Consider the following 18023-nt stretch of genomic DNA (forward strand, 5'->3'; position numbering starts at 1 on the left):
CTAGAATGTATGAACGAATGAATCAGAGTAACCATGGTTGATCTGTTCAAACTCTTTTTAATTTGATACAATTGCCGCAATTGAAATGAACAAGATTTTGCCAAAACCTTTATATGTTCACCCATACATAGATTTTTATCTATTTTAAAACCCAAAACTGTAGCCATTTTTCCAAAATCAATAATCATGTCACTTATTTTCACAAAATCAACGTTAATCCTAGAGGTTTGCTGCCAAGTTCCAACTGGTACCAGCTGAGTTTTTTCCCGATTCAATTTTATACCATTCAAACCCATCAACCTATCCAATGCACCCAAACAATCCAACATTCTTTCAATCAGAAAATCAAACTCCCCAGTCGCCGCACTTGCAATTATCTGAACATCATCTGCATAAGCAAAACCCTTTAAAGAAAATTCATCAATGAAATACATAATATCGGCTTTATATAACGTAAAAAGAAGCGTGCCTAAGACAGACCCCTGGGGAACCCCAGACAAAACATCAACTGTATTTGACCAAGAATTATTATAATAAACCTGCTGGGTACGTTTGCACAAATAAGATTTGAAAAATTCCAAAGCTAAGTCACAGACACCGTAACTTAAACATAATCGACGTAACAGTGTATCATGATTCACACAGTCAAATGCGGCACTCATATCAAGTAGAGTCAGAAGAGAGACCTGATTGTGATCAGAAGCCTCAAAAAGTTCCGACAATACCTGTAACAAGGCCGTAAAAAGTTATTATCATTTAAATACTTTAGAAATTGTTTATGAAGTTATTGTTTTAGAATTGTTTCCAAAACCTTCGAAATAAAAGTTAAATTCGAGACAGGTCAAAAACTTTTAAGTTCATTCTTGTCTAAAGACGCATGCTTCTGAAGAGGAATAATAATTGCATGCCTATAAACAGCTGGAAATGTGCCTGTTGACAGACACAAATTAATTAATTCCGTAAAATAGGGTAAAAAATAATCTATATATTGTTTAAAAATATTAGCAGGCATTTTTATCAATTCGATTCCAAGAGCGCACTGATTGTTCATCTTACGAGAAAGCGGACGTGATATAGGCAAACACGCCGTTATCAAACTATGATCCGAGTGTACCCCACTCGGATATATCTTGATATCATTAACCGACATTTGATAACCAGACACGATGAGGTCTAGTATACCTCCTAAATTATGCGTAGGCTCATTTATGACATTACGCATTAGAAACAGATCAAATAAATTATTAAGGCGGATAGTGTGACCACAATCACTTTTCTCAACATGTATATTGAGATCACCCAATAAAATTACCTTATCACATAGTGATGTTACAAATTCTAATATTGAAGACAGTTCCTCAAAAAATAATGAAGATATCATTACAGAGCCAGGCCGACACATCGCCAAAAAAAGTATTTTAACTCTATCAATTGTCAAGGCAAGACAAAGTGCCTCAAATGATGAAAAAACAGGTACATTTATTTTTTCAAATTTGTACCAATTTCGAAAAAAAATTATTAACCCCCCATGGTATGGATCATTTACTCTCAAATAATCAACAATTATATATCCAAGTGGCATTGACATTTTCACCGAAATATGATCAGAGGAACCATGCCACGATTCAACGATAATAAAAATATCCAGACCCTCCATTAATAATTGATATACATCCCCCCATTTAGTAATAATTGACCTAATATTTAATAACCCAAATTTAACCCCATTATTAACCAACCCAACACTATATTTATATGATTTTACACCTTCTAAGTTAACTCCATCTTTTTGAATTTTACTATTCTCCATTTCCCCAGCTCTCCCCTGACCCTGTATAAAAAACCCGTATGGTCATTCGCCTGTTTTTCCTTTGCCTTATCAATCATTTTTTTCAACGACAATCTTTGCTGAGGTGTCAAATCATGTCTAATTATAATTTTATTCAAATCAGAATCAAATGATTTGATTTTGAACAAATTTTTCATGATGGCAGTTTTGGTATTGCTATTTCTGACAGCAACCAACATAGGCCGTGGTGACTCACCTTTTATTCCCAGTCTACTTATTTTGAAATCATTAGTATTTTCAATTAAATCACATGACAATTTTTTACATATTTTTAGTACAACATTTTTTTCCTAAATTATTGTACCTTGTTCCTTAAGACCAAATACTAATATATTATTTTCTCTCTTTTTCCGCTCACTCTCCTCATCTAATTTTCTACTTACATTCATGACCTCGGTATTGACGGATTTTATTTTATTTTTAAATTCACCTTTAACAACATCAGCAAAGCTAACCTTCAACTCTTTTTTCATTATATCCATTTCTTTAGCAAACTCAGGACCGACGGCCAAACTATCTTTTCCAAAATTATTCAACAATTGTTTCATTTCATTTACTTCAGAAATGAGCTGTTTGTTTGATTCAGGAATAGCAGCAATTTCAACTGCAGATTTTACAAAATGTCTATCAACATTTACTAAAGCATTGTCAAAATTTTCGAAAATTTCCAGACAGCCATCGCAATGAAATTTCACATGTTTCATTTTAAATACAGGTAAATAAGAATCAGATATGTTTACACACTTTGTGTGCACATAAAATTTGCATGAACTGCGTTGTAATTCTTTTTCAGTTCTTTTAATTTCATTTTTACAACAAGTGCACACTCTATCATTAGCATTCGGTATGCTAGCAATTGTCCAATCACCAACAACCTGAATATTGTACAACGCAGCTTAAAACGAATATACCAAAAAATGAAAATTAATTCAACTTAAAAAATTAACAAAAACCCCTATAATATCGATATTAACCGAAAAATTGAATTCTCTGAAACTAAAGTGAATAGTCCGTCCAAAAGTCAACCGAAAATACTAAAAAACGACTCGAAAAAACGCCAAAAATCAACAGCATAAAACAATTGACCAACAGCTAGCAGCTATATATGTATATATCATATATATATATATATATATATATATATATATATCTATATTATATATATATATATATATATATAAACACTCAACAAGTCTGAATTTATTAAACTCGTATTTATTTAAAACAATAGACATGGTAAGGCCACGTTATGGTTAAAAATTTAATTTGTACATGTTTTGATTGTTTTCACTAACAAAGGTTTCTCGTTATTTTCTTAATAATTTTATTACACATACATTTAATATGCATTCTAATTTTATAAAAATATTTCATGCTATTCTTATTTTCATAGGCTCTGAAGATGGACTTCCCGAAACAGCGCTGTTAGCCTTACCATGTCTATTGTTTTAAATAAATACGAGTTTAATAAATTCAGACTTGTTGAGTGTTCATTAAAGAAAGTCATTAATGCAAAATGGGCATATATTATCTTCAATAATGTTTGTATTAAAGAAAACCTCGTTCCGAAATGTATATATATATATATATATATATATATATATATATATTGTTATCTATAATAAAAACTAAAGTAATGAAGGTTTAAGATGAAATGATGATGATAAAAATAATAATAAAAATAATTTTGATGATATTGGTAATAATGATGATGATGCATATGATGATATCATGATAACCCAAAAATAAATAACCACTTAAAAACAGTTTCATCTCCGTATGCTAAACAATGGAATTGTTTCAAAGTAATTTAACTATACGACAGCTCTTAAAATTACTCTGATGCCTGTTCTTCATTTCATTAAAAGTGTCCAATTAAGAAAATTGTTACTTGTTTATTTTAAACGCTGGCATGACAATTGCATTTTTGTTTTTTTAGTGAAGAAAAGATGACAATCCTCTTCAGAAATCGTTGCCTGTCACGAAAATTATTCTTTAAATGAAAATTCTGTCGTTTGGTTATGTTGGCGTTTCTTTATTTACATTCACGCCATCTTTATTGCCTCCGTTTGTCTAGGAAGCAAACGTATCGTAACATTTTTGCAGTTCTAAAACATAACGTTAATTATATAATTAAATTCAAAAGCGTGCCATGAAGAAGTCTACAGAAGCTTTCGAGTGATGATTAATCTGAATGAAGAAGCAGTTGTTGCGGTGTAGCAAACCATTTAGTATTGTTTCAAATGTATATCATTTCAACTTTTGCACAGCAAACTTTTTATTTGAAACTTAATGTTACTTTCTTGTTTCACAAAATATCGGTAAGAAGAGTTGACTGATTGAAGTGCAACAATGTACACAACTCATAAATATATAAAAACATGCATGAACAACACAAACAAATCAAACAAACGTTTATAGCAAGATAACCAAGCATATGACAACGTTTAAACAACTTGAAAAATTGTAAAAAATGGGAGAAATATTTATAAACCGCAAAAAATTGTGAACATACGTATACAAACATAGAAACCTAAACACTCATAAACAATGAATTACAATCATAATAAAAAAAATACACTAACATAAAAAAAGAGAGTCGAAAGAAAACAAGCATAACAACCAGGAAAACCACATATTTGTGAACAGTTAAAAATAAGAACAAGCAGGAAGAATTATGAGCAAACAAATGCAAAACAGCAAATTCAAAAAAGTACAAATGGCTGATGAACACAATGAATGCAGTGAGAAACACGCGAATGTTGCTCCAATTGTCAACAGAAACAATGTTAACGTAAACAATTCTGCTAAAGATGCGTACAGCTTGAACTCACTCCAGGTAAACAGTGGGGTGCAGTTGGTATAATAATCTTTAATGAAAATATCATAAACAAAATAATTCCATTCGTTAACCACATTTAGTACAAAAAATATCAAAATTATAAATCCACAACAACAATAACATTATTAACAAACATATGTGAACCGAAGGCATTAAAATACCAGTAGCGGAAAGATAGTCGTTAACAGTGCTGAAACGCCGTTAAACAAGCAAACGAACAAACGAACGAACAAAAAACTAAGCAATCAAACTAGCAAGCAAGAGAGCAAGAAACAAATGAACATTAAAAATGACAGCTAGTTGATCTGAACTGAAATTACATAAGGATTAAACTTATAAAACAAGATAAATCATGCAAATCAGATTGATATAATAAAAATTGCGTCAGATAATGTTGACTGTTGAGCACATAAGAAATTGATGTCCATGTTGAAGTGTTCTCGGCAAAATTATAACTCAAAGAAATCTGTGCTGAAATCTTTTTTAAATATTGGTTTATTTGTTAATATGTGCAAAACGACCAGCTCTTCAAATGCACACAATTAGAATATAACTCAGAAATGAATTTTGTCCTTGCTTGAGTGAAAGGAGCTTCTTTGAAGATGCTGCCCACATTGAAAGTGATCGATTGGTGAATTGAAATTTAAATGAATATTATTTATTACGCATTGATGCTATGATAATCTGCAAACTTTTTAATTTTTTGCAATTATGTTTCGTGAGAACTACCCAAGTTTATTACCGGTTTTTTGAAGTGATTCATTTATATATAATCAATTTGCCAAAATCTATAAAATTTATTTATTTTACAACAAAATTTCACCAAAGAAAATGATCAAAGTTAAATCTTTACCATCGATGTTCCGTAATTAAAAAACCTCCCAAAAAACTCTTCTTGCAATATCTTTGAACAAATACTTTTTTGTATTTGCCAGATGATTTTTTGCTTGGGGGTTTTCAAGTTGGAATTTCCAATAACTGGTCGTTTAGGGTCATTTTTCCGAGGTCATTTTACGATAAATATTTAACTAGGATTTTTTACTTGTGTTAATTTGTCCGGAAGATTCATGTTCCTGAACTAGCCACATTGACAAGTTCGCGCTCATTGTCTTTTATTCTGTTATATTCTCAACAATATTAACTTTAATTTTTTGTTGCCTTTACATGCCAACAATCTTTAAAACTTTTTTAATTGTCTAGTTAATGATCGATGTTTAGAAAATGTTTGTGAATGCAACCATCAACTTTTTACATTTTCATCTTGTTTAAAAATTCTAAACAATTCACCAAAATTATTAATAAATTCTTCCTTATGTTGGCAAGCATTTGAATTGAATTTTAAGTTCAGGGTAGCATATACTATCCAGGTAGGTATGTTAGAACGTTACTTATCACAAACCAAACTTGAGATAGTTTAAAAACATGGACAGAAATTGATTCTCAGTCAACAAGTCAAGTGATACAAATCTGCATTAAAAATTGTGTTTTTTTGTACCATGTTTGTTTCTGAGCACAATGAATAGGGAAATAAAGCAGACTGAAGTAACAAATACAACATTTGTTCATAAAATATACCGGATGGTTTTTATGCTCGCTTTGAACTGATCTTAACCACTAAAATATCTGCATAATATTCAATTAGATTCTCTTCATCATGTATGACAAAATTATTCTGCTGAAATATATTAACAGTTTTATCAATTTGTAAATTATTACAAAACTTGAAAGCAAATGAAACCTTTTGCCGTATACAATTTTAGCTGCGGCAAAGTGCAAACTACTGTTTTAAACGATCTACTCAAATCAGCCGCACAAATTAAAAGTAGGACGGAACACAACGAATTAAAATATCATATACATATATGCGTGTGTGTGTGTACATATATCTTTTTTTGTTTTTTTTTTCACTCGTAAAATATCATATATATATATATATATAATTCATATACTAAATGAAATGAATAACAAAAATCTTTCTATTGGCATTTTCCTGGACTTATCCAAAGCCTTCGATGTCATCGATCACAAAATACTCCTATCCAAACTACATCATTACGGAGTAAGAAACACAGCTCACAACTGGATGAGAAGCTATCTTTCATCACGGACACAATATGTTTCCATGGACAACATCAATTCAAAGCACGCTCTTATTCATCACGGGGTTCCACAAGGATCCATACTAGGACCCCTTCTATTTTCTATCTACATAAATGACCTCTGCAATGTTTCACCCTCAACCAAATGCGTACTGTTCGCAGACGACACCAACCTTCTTTTTACTTCCAACAACCTACCAGATTGCTCTGAACATATCAATCTTGAACTCCAAAAATACTCTAACTGGTTATCCAATAACAAACTAATCATAAATTATTCGAAATGTGCATACATTATTTTTGGCCCAAAAATACTCACCAACCAAGCTCCTAACCTAAACCTATTAGTTAATGGTGTTCCTATAAGCCGCACCCTGTCTACCAAATTTCTTGGAATCAACATCACAGAAAATCTTTCATAGAATTCTCACCTACAAACTACCTCAGACAAAATCAACAAACTCACAGGCATCTTCTACAAAATCAAATATAAACTCTCTCTTTCTGCTCCTCGCACGCTTTATTACACATTCATCTACCCTTATCTAACCTACTGCATCACACTATGGGGAAATAGTCCAAAAAGGCACCTGAATAACCTAATACTTTTCCAAAAAAGATCAATACGTTTAATACAATACAATACAATACGTACAATACCCTAACCCTAAACCCTTCTTCCTAGCAAAAAAAATTTTACCACTTAACTTCATCTGTCTTTACTACTCTGCTTTATTCGTTTTTAAATTTATCAACAATCTTCTCCCACCTCACTTTATCAACTTCTACACATTAAGTAACTCCGTTCAATCTACAACCACTAGACACACCCCTCTCTTCTATATCTACAAAACTCGCCTCAAATTAATCCAGACTAGCATAAAAATAACAGGTCTTAAAATTTGGACAGAACTTGTACCTCCCCATCTAAAAGCCATCATAAACCTACAACATTTCAAGTCAAAATTCCGTGCTTATTTATTGACACTGGATCTCGACTCCACCACCTAATATTATATTAAGAATACGTTAGAACAAATGATGCGGATGAATGGTCTTTATGAATGGTTAAACATTTATGTGTTTATATATGTACTGAGCGAACATTTACATAGTTATATGTCTATATATGTATGACACGAACATTTACTTATTTATCTTCAATTATCTTTCTGCTTCAGTTATTTTCCTTATTTTATTTCATTAACTATTCATGTATCTACCTGCGGTGGCCACCACAAGACAAACAGTCTTATTCGGTCTCCGCATATTCAACTTCCTAACTTTTATTCACTTATTTGATATGTTGTTGATTATGAATTAAACTTTGAAAATGAAAAATGAAATGAAATATATAAGACGTAACTGAAAAAAGTTGCAGAATAGAAAGTAATAGCATGCAAAAAACACACTTGGCTTTCCAGCGGTTGAATATTTTATTACTTATTATTCATTATAAATAACTGAAGCTCTGTGTGAAAGTGTAGCGTGGTCGAAGCGGCTCAGAATGTAAACAAATTTTGATAAGCTTCATGATAATCAACAAAACAATGTGGGTTTTCTATTTTTATTGAAATAAAATTTGTTTACGAAAAATATCTCATTGAAAAAGTTAACAAAAATTAGAAAAAATTCGCGCATTAATTTTGAAATTAAAATCATGTCGTTAGTTCAGTAGGTAGTAAGCCGGCAATAGAACGTCGTGTGTGCCATATAAATTTATTTATTTATTTGCTCATCGCGTTCTTATTTATATCCAGGGTGTCACTAGATAATGAAAATAAACGGGCGTGGATTAGTAAATAAATGTTGTATATTTGCATTTGTCTGTTGCCACTATATAGCTGTCACTTTCTTTATAGCTCTTTGTCTATAAAGATTCCTTACAAAACAAAAAAAAAACAATGTGAGGTTCACGTTTGTCGTTATGTGCAGAGTTTTAAAATTTGAAAAAACCCGCAGTACGGTGAGGAAACCCTTTCGTTGGGGACCACTCGTTTTGACGCTGCATGTTGAAGTTAACTCTAGATCGAAAAAATTTTGGATGAATACATTCAAAATATTTATGATATCAATTTTTAGTTCATTGTTTAATTTTTTGTGATTTGTTTTTTATGTTTATAATGTTTTAAAGCTAAATAAACAATGGAATAATTTGTTCGCGGTTACCTTATAAATTTTTCAAAAGTTAAAGTGTGAATTCGCTGTTTGAAACTATAAAAATATATTCAAATGTATGGGACTGGTAATAGAAAGCCTCTTAGAACAGTTGTTTGCAAATATTTCAAAGTAAAATAAAGTTAAAAAATTTTAAGATGGTGTTGAAGTCACTTTGAAATACATTAGTGGTTAGAGTCATCAACGTCAGCGGAACAAAAAAAATTTAAACGAAAAAAAGTTATTTAAATTTTGTTGTTGGCGTTGTTTGTTGAAGATGTTTCTTGAATTTCAATAAAGTTTGTCGCTCAAAAACATCAGACTCATGACTCTTTTAGCATTTTGTAGAAAACTTGTTTGTTGCATTGTCATTTATAAACGTCGACAAATTGAAATTTTAATTGAAAGCAAATTAACATCAGTAGTTGGTTTCATTCAGGGCCACATTCTTCTTGACCGAAATAACGTTGATAACAATTCGTTAACATTACATTGAGAAAGATCTGCCATAATCAAATCTACTCTTTGAAATAATATAATGTTCATCATTTTGTTATTGCATTCATACTGTATTTATTTATTTATATTATTTATACATTTATAACCTGTTGAAAAAAATGTTTTCATTTATACATTTTCAATACAAATTTTTGCAGTTTGTTTTCACCGAATCATTTGATTGACACCTTTCAGTTTTTCCCAATTTATAAGACTTAAATGTTAGTTTAAATTTAATTTTATTTAAATATAAGATTTTAAATGTTGAAAACTACTTAAGTGTTCCAGATTCGTCGCTGCGGATAACAAATTAAAATATCTTATATTTCTGAATAATCTAGGATAAAACCATTTAAAAATTCAAGCAAAACGTAAAATATAGAATACTAACAAAATAAAAACTGCAAAACGAGAATTTGTGTTCCAGAGGTTCTTTGAAATTTTTTTTAGTAGATGTTACTGAAATTTGTACATCTGAACTCTCAAAGTTTATAATTTTAAAGGTATTTCGGCACTGTTGCATAACACGTTGCAGAAAATGTTGTTGCGTTGTAAAACTTGTAACGATGCTAGCAACATACGCCTCAAGTTCAAGGCCACCTGAACGATTTAAAAACTTCTAAAAACGTTTTTGTGGAATGAAACTGTTAAAGTATGTATGTGCCTTGAAAGTTTGAAAATTTCGTTTTTTTGAAAGCAGCTTTAACGAAACGTAATGTAATTTATTTGTTGATTGTACACGCACGGACTGACTCGTAACGAAATTTTTTTCTTATTTGAGTATGAACGTTTGAACCAAATTCATGGGTGTTTGCCTGTGCCGACGTGCGTTTCTTCAATGTTACTCATCTTCAGCGCTTATTTAAGAATATTTCAAAATTTTACAATTCTTTGTGTATGCAAAGTTCTTTTATTTTTCTTTGTCCTGTGCAAAGTGCTTTTATTCTGCTTTTTTGTGTTGTTGTCAAGAATTTGACGGGTTATTGGAGTTGGAATATTCAACATCAACAACATTCGTATATTGGTGTTACGATCACTTCACTATCAAGACGTCTCACAATGCATACACAAATCAACCAACACATGCAACTCCAATAACCCGCCAAATTCTTGAAAACAACACAAAAGTAGTTTATCAAAATACCAACACAATACATATAAAAATTGCAGAGGCTGTCCAAATAAACACACGTATTAAGTAGTACCATTATGAGCACCCATCACATTTGATGCAAGATGGCTGATCTTTCACTGAGTGATAACCGCAGTCCACACATAAAAAGAAGAAGCGAGGATGAGAGAACCAAAATGAAGCGTGAATGAACTGTGACTAACAGACAACTTTAATTAATTGTTTTGCAAAATATATTTTGTAAAACTTGTAAATTTTTTTGAATCGGCAGACTTTTTGAGTGTTAATCATAAACTTAAAAATTAAGTGTTAAACATCTATAACATTACATTTCCTGACACAAATATTTTATGATTATGAAATAACATGTGCATGACAAAACAGCGTCGACAAACGTGCAAACATTATATAATAATAATAATAACGCGATTTATTAGGCGCCAAACGCACAGCTACCATAAAATTTTGAGTCAATCGTTTTTCTAAATCGGATATATCAATAGATTTACCATTTATGAATCCCAATTCATAAATTCCAAACCTGTGGTTTCCAAAATTCTAAAAGTATGTTATTCCAAACCTGAGAACCGCAACTTGAGAATTTTGATTTAGTTATGAAATTGTTAAGGAAACCGTAAAAGGAACTGCGAAGGGTTTTATTATGTTCATGGTAAAAAATAAGAGATTATAGATAAAAAGGTGATTTTAAATTTAAAATTTTAAAGCTAGGAAAAGCAATTTTATAAATTACTCGCGATTACACTAAAGACCAATGCAGCTTTGAGAAGTTTTGGGGAGCATGAATGTCTGACAGGATTGGTGGCATAGTTGGATGCTACGTTTAAACCAACACGAATTTGACCAATTTATTCTGGACCGACTGCAACATATAAAGGCAAGCGATTAAGAAGCGTGGTAAAGTGGTAAGTAGAAATTGTCGATTTTTAAAAGAATTAGACAGCAAGTAAGGATTGAAGCGGTGTTACGGTTAAAAAGTGTCTTATGTGAGTAATGGCTTTTATGTGAAAGTTACACAATTTAGGGACCCTATCGATTGTCACATCGAGCAATTTACAGAATTATGAAAGAGAAAGTTGGAACCAGCAATATTTGTTTGTTATGTGGTACAAATAAACAAGTTTCACATTTACAAGAGTGGAGTTGAAAAAAATTTACGCAACCACGAATGTAAACTTTTTGAGCATTTGGTGAAGTTATCGATATTGAGGTAGAGGTTTGAGAGAGATACGAATATTGGTGTTGGTCATTTTTATAGTGCTTCTCTAAGTTAAACTCAAAGGCTCTGTTTGAGAAGCTGGCGCGCAAAATAATGATGTTTTAATTCTATGTGAAAATTTTTCTTTCTTCCGTCACATTCACCATGCATGCAATGATGCAGTTTATTCCAGACATCTGCTGCAGCCACAGAGTAATGATGTCGTCCATTGTTTTCTGTTCTGAATTTTAGGACAAGTCTCTTTTTAGTAGAAGATCAGATTTTATGTGGTGTCATCAGCTTCAGCGTATTGGTGGAAGAATTCGTCAGATTTTTTAATAATATTGTCCATTTGGAATATGTATGTTGTAAAAAATTGAACCGAAGACGTTTTGGTACTCCAGCCCAGCATTAACCACAATATTATTCTTCGATGGATGGTTTCCAAGCCAGTTGTACTGCTTTCTTTCTTGACAAATTTCATCCAGGAGCCTGATTCTCGATTCTGAATTCAAATTGGAAACAGTTCATAATTATTCAGTGTTAATCGGGTCAAAAGCAGCCAAAAAAAATCAAGGCCCGTCACAACGGTGGCGTTGGAGCTGCCACACTTTTCATAAATATCAGCTGTAATACGTAAAAGAGCTGTCTCAGTAATGTGAGAGAAATAATTTATAATACACTAACAAAAATAACTGCACATTCATTCAAAGCATTAATTACAAAAGTGCTGCCAGTGGGCAATTCAACACGAAAACGCCACCAAGAATTGTCATCTGTTTATGATATTATGCATTACTAAAAGGGACAAATGTGTTATTTGTATGCAGCCTTTGCAAATGCAAAGCAATTATTCCCAACAAAACAAAACGTTCTGCAATGTTTACCATCAGCAGCAGAAACAACGACAACAGCAACAGCAGCAACAACAACAACATCAGCAACAACCAATCATGTACACAGAAAAAAAATTGTAACAATAAAAAAATGTTAAAACATTAACGACGGATACTGCGTTGTATTCAACAAGCTTCGTACCAACAACAGCACAATTTATAGCAAAAAATTTACATATCAACCTCTCTGGAACATGAAACAAGCCAATGACAGAAGCCTTGATAGCGAACATAATGCAAACAAAAATGCATTTAATTCGTTCAGAGATCTTATCAGACATCAAAATCTTCCGCCTCTTTTTCAACTTTTTTAATATATGGATATATATATAATATTTATTTATTAATTCATTTATAAATCAAATCAAACAGACATATAAAAAAAATGAAAGAAACAATAATTGTTAATAAGATTTCAAATTGTGTTTTCAAATACAGAAAGCTGCCTGTTAATTGCAAAAATTGTTTACCACTTTTTAAGACAAGCCAAATTTTAATGTATCACTAATCTTAATTTTTCCATTGAGTTTAAGTTTCTAAAGCAAGCAACAAATTCACATGCAACTATAAGTTGATTATTCTCGAAAATATACACCACACAAATCTTTTTAGACCATCGACATTATGCTTCTTCTTTTCGGTTTCTCTTGGTTTCTTGGTGGTGCTTCATGACATTTGTGCACTCACCATCGCTTTAAAATTTTTATTCAATTTCAACTAGATACAAAATAATTTAACTTATTTAAGTTGTCTGCTTAAACTTTAAACAGCAGCCAGTGAATGAGATGGCATCGTCAAAATGTTTGTTCTGCTAAGTGTATTTGCACATGGCTAACAGCAAACGTGGTGGCTGACTTGTGAGTAGGGGTCGTCGTGTCTCTGTTTTAGATTTTAACTTTGCTGCGTTGAACGACACTGTACCTTGTGGATGTGGATGTGTACACATCAATTCAAATTTTGTGCTCCTACAGAAAAAATCCCCATTATGCTCTTGTTTTAGTTCATTTTAGCTTTGTGCACACCTCCTATACGCTGTGTTTACATTTTGGCGGGAGATGAATAAAAAATTTATTAATTATTAGTTAATGAACCTTAATGTGAAAATTGAAGCATCAGTATGTTACCCTAACCTACCTGCCCAATGTAACGTGCCGATGTACCATTCCAAAAAATTCTTCACACCGCGTTTAATAAATTGCAGTTGGATGTCTTGATGCTTCAAGCTTGTACGATGCTGTCATTATCTTGGTCAACATCATGGTCACCATTATTTTCATCGTCAGCTTTCTTAATGTTTGGAATGTTTGGTGTCTTTTTTATTTTGATCACGACGAATAATTATCATCATCGCCTTTTGATTTGTTAGAATTATCGCAATATTATAAGCATTTCAGGCTATCCAGATTAAAAAAAATTTTGTTAAACTCCATACAAACGATTTTAAAAAATCTTACATTTTTCGGATTGCTGAGTTGATTAATGATGGCATTATTGCAAGTTATAATTTTCTGGGAACTGTTCCAGAGTGATTTTTAATAGTAATAATTTAACTCATGAATACACGTCTAAATATTGTTTTTGTTGTGTAAATACACGACAAAAACAATTAATTCATCAATACAAATAATAAAAAACAGTTGCAGGCAGCCTCATTAAAGCGGACAACAATTTCTGTGGAGCATTTTTGACTGTTCTGTCCTGGTTCCTCATCTTCCTCACCATGCCCATGTCTTTGTGCCTCTGTCTCAAGGTTTCATCTTCATTTTCAATATTATCTTTCTCACCCTCTCTATTTACATTTTCATCTTCTTCAACACCATTTTCGTTTTTTCTTCTGTCTATCAATCAACCAACCTAACAAACAAACAACCATTCAATCAGCTAACCAAACAAACATAAAATCAACTAACCAATCAACTAACCAAATAAACAACTAATCAACCATCTATCCAAACAAACAAACGAACGAACGAACGAACGAGCGCATTTGTAACGTAGGTGGTGCAGGAGTACGAGAGAGCGGTCATCTTCAGGCTAGGCAGACTGCTTCAACACGGAGCCAAGGGACCTGGTTTGTTAAAAATGTTCTTTTTCTTCACATTATTCATTCATATGCTAAATTAATTAAACAAGTTTCTAAGATGCTTCCGTAAGAAAGGGTAACTAACCTTTATGAGGTGATATTAACTGACGTATTGTAGGCTGGTTTTATCATTTTTATAATACATAATATATTTTATTCTGAATTCTTATTCTGGAAGTTGCTGATATTTTACGTTTTTATTCCATAATCTTATTCAGTTGTTTTTTTCTAGATCTTGGTAAAAACACTCTTCATTCATTCATAAATAAAAAATCATAAATTGTTTGTCGTTTTAATCTTTTGTCTACTTCGACTTATCCTTGTTTATCATTATCGTTACCTATTTGGATTTTTAATTTTGAATTCGACATCGATACTTTGCTTGTTATGTTGTTTCTTTACACGGTTAAAAAAATTTTGCTTACATAAATAATAACATGCATGTTTATTTATGTGAAAAGTTAACTGGATGTGGACAATTTTTGGGTAAAATTTTTTTATAATTTTATTTATGTGAGCGTAATTTTTCAAAAATCTTTTTCTTCTTCAACTTATTTTTTTAATTTCATTGATCGATTGATCCAACACTTTTGAAAATATCTCAAAAATTTAACGAATGAGAAATAAAATGCGAAATAAATTTACAACCCCAGTAATTATTATTAATAGAAACAAACAAACATTAATATTATTAATAATATGGATAATAAAAATGTCTGATACAAAAAAATAAAATAATAACAACAACAATGAATGATACAAAATCTGCCTGGAGCGAATTGTTGCCTGACAATCGTCTGGACATTTGCAAAAAAATGTCCAGCAGAACAATTTTTTCCGTCCACAAACAGAAAATTCCTTCGATACTGAACCGGAAGTAGGTTGAAAATTTTCTGCAAATCTAACATGAAAATTAAGGGCATCGTAATCTGGCGCGTTTTTAAAAAGAACCCATTGAGCAGTTGTATCCAATCTACAAATTACATTGAGCCTATCATAATGTTGATCCTTTTTTTAATTGAAGCTTCAAATAAGCTAAAAAAGTTATAATAAAGAAAGTCTTAAAAGAGTCTAAATAGTTATGAAATGAAGTGTTAAAATAAAAGTATTAAAATAAACAATCCCCCTATGCTCATTATCATAAGAAGCGAAAAAATATTTAAAATGGTATCAGGATGAGCTGTTTCAATCGCAGTAGTATCCGCAAAATGAGCTGATCACCGTTTTTATTTAGTTTTTCATCAAAAGAAATCGGCCATAAAATTTTAAATTGTGATAGGTTAAAATGGTTATAAAAGCCAATTGGCGATTTTTCAAATGAATTCAAAGCGACTGAACAGTTGATAAAATAATTATTTTATGACTTGAGGTTTTCTTATTTATTTTTGGCGTTTGTATTGTCTGAATGATAACATGTTTGTTTCATGGTATATCGTCAATTCTACAATTTCTAGAATAATAATAATAACAATAATGAAAACGTATAACAGAACACAAAATCAACACAAATGAAAAAAATTGTGAATATAATTACACCAGTTTAATTTGAGGAGATCGAATCATCGTTTTGATTAATAATTTTTATTTTAATTATTTATTAATGGCAGCGTCAATTATTGTCATGATCATCAGATTGTTATCGTCGTGGTAGCTGAGTTGAGTTCTCGGAACGGTTTTGTACCGGTTGATCTAAACGTCATGTAATTTTAATAGCTGCAAACATATCTATCATATATTATTACATATGATTGCGAATAATGAATGATCAAATGAATGAGTAAATTAATAAATACGTAATAAAAATGTAGAAATAAATAACTGATGTTGACTGGTGTGTGAGTTAATGAACTATTTGCAAGCAGCGAAGTGTGGTTGATAGGAAACAAACTTGCAGGACTGTTCTTCGTCATTCCCTGCACGGACTCCTACACCAAGGTCGACCTGAGAACGGTCTCCTTCGATGTGCCACCTCAGGAGGTTAATTCGTCATTTAATTCAATTTTTCAAGTATTCATCTTTTCATTCATTCGTTCGTTCATTCGTTCGTTCGTTCATTCATTCATTTTTCATTCATTTGAGAGTTTGTTTATAGGTTCATTGATTTGTACAATTTTTCGTTTGTTTTTATTCATTTCTTTATTCGTTAATTCATTTATTTCCCTTTTTTAATTTATTCACGTATTTATTTATTCATCAGTTGCTACATTGTTAAAGAATTATATCTTTTATTTTACTTATAAAATTTTCTGTTCATTTATTTTATTCATTCTTTTATTCGCTCTTACGTTCAGATGAACGTAAGAGCGAATTATCCAATTAAAATGTTTGATTGTATTTTTTCGTTCTCTTCTTCATCAGCGGTTTTGTTTTCATAAGTTTGAATTAAAGCCGCCTCTACTAATTCTTATTTTTAGTAATTTTATATTTTTGTTTAATTTTTTTCAACAAAGGGAAAATTTGATCAATAATAGAATGGCATGTGGTGCATGAGGATGTTGATTGAAGTGATCAAACCATCAGACCTACAGAAAATATTTGGCAATCAAAAAACAAGGTCAGAGTACAAAAACTGAAACATTTTGTGTATATTTGCAAATGGTCGGTTAGCGGATTAATTAAATCTGTGCTGATGAGAACAAACTTGAAGTGAAAAGTTTGAAGGCCTGCCAAGTAATCGAAAGATGTTGTTACAGAATGGACTGAGATAGGAATTGAAAAAAGTTTGGAAGATCTTTCTACAAAAAATTTGGGCGTCATCGACCTCAGCGCTTGTTCAAGGGGTTAAAGAGAATTAGTGATTGATTGACTAAATGACTGGTTGGCTGGCTGATCGACTGAATGACCGATTGATTGACCGACAGACAGACTGATTTGATTTATTGATCAATTAATTGATTGATAAGTGTTAATAAAGGAATATTCAAAGGAATATATTAAATTTCTGTTCAATTTTACCTATCACGATGATTTGATTAACCCGACCATTGATTCTTGGAATGATCAGCGCTCACGGCTCACATGTAAGTTCATATGAGGCCATAACTTATTTGTGCCAACGTGTGAAATTATAGTGATAGACGGAAATGACAAGACAGACTAAACAAAAAAGTGCAAAAAAAGAAAGATGGCGATCAATTTGGAGTATAGTACATCGGGTATCAGATTACATGGCACTGTGGAGTAGATTGTTTGGGGTGTGTATGGGTGTGCGTGCGTGTGTGTACGTTTGTGTGGATGTACAACTATACACT

At 31.5% G+C, this 18023-nt stretch overlaps 1 protein-coding gene across 1 annotated transcript in view; it reads left to right on the plus strand.

Moving 5' to 3' along the window:
• The window catches only part of HELRODRAFT_185104 (hypothetical protein), a 56537-nt gene that overhangs the window by 20458 nt on the left and 18056 nt on the right, over positions 1–18023 (plus strand). The window contains exons 4-6 of the mRNA XM_009029088.1: positions 14327–14439; positions 14688–14760; positions 16667–16749. Of these exons, the coding sequence (XP_009027336.1) occupies positions 14327–14439; positions 14688–14760; positions 16667–16749 (269 nt within the window). The remainder of the gene's footprint in view (positions 1–14326; positions 14440–14687; positions 14761–16666; positions 16750–18023) is intronic.

The sequence above is a fragment of the Helobdella robusta genome, assembly GCF_000326865.2.
Source record: "Helobdella robusta unplaced genomic scaffold HELROscaffold_6, whole genome shotgun sequence".
Lineage (NCBI taxonomy): Eukaryota > Metazoa > Annelida > Clitellata > Rhynchobdellida > Glossiphoniidae > Helobdella > Helobdella robusta.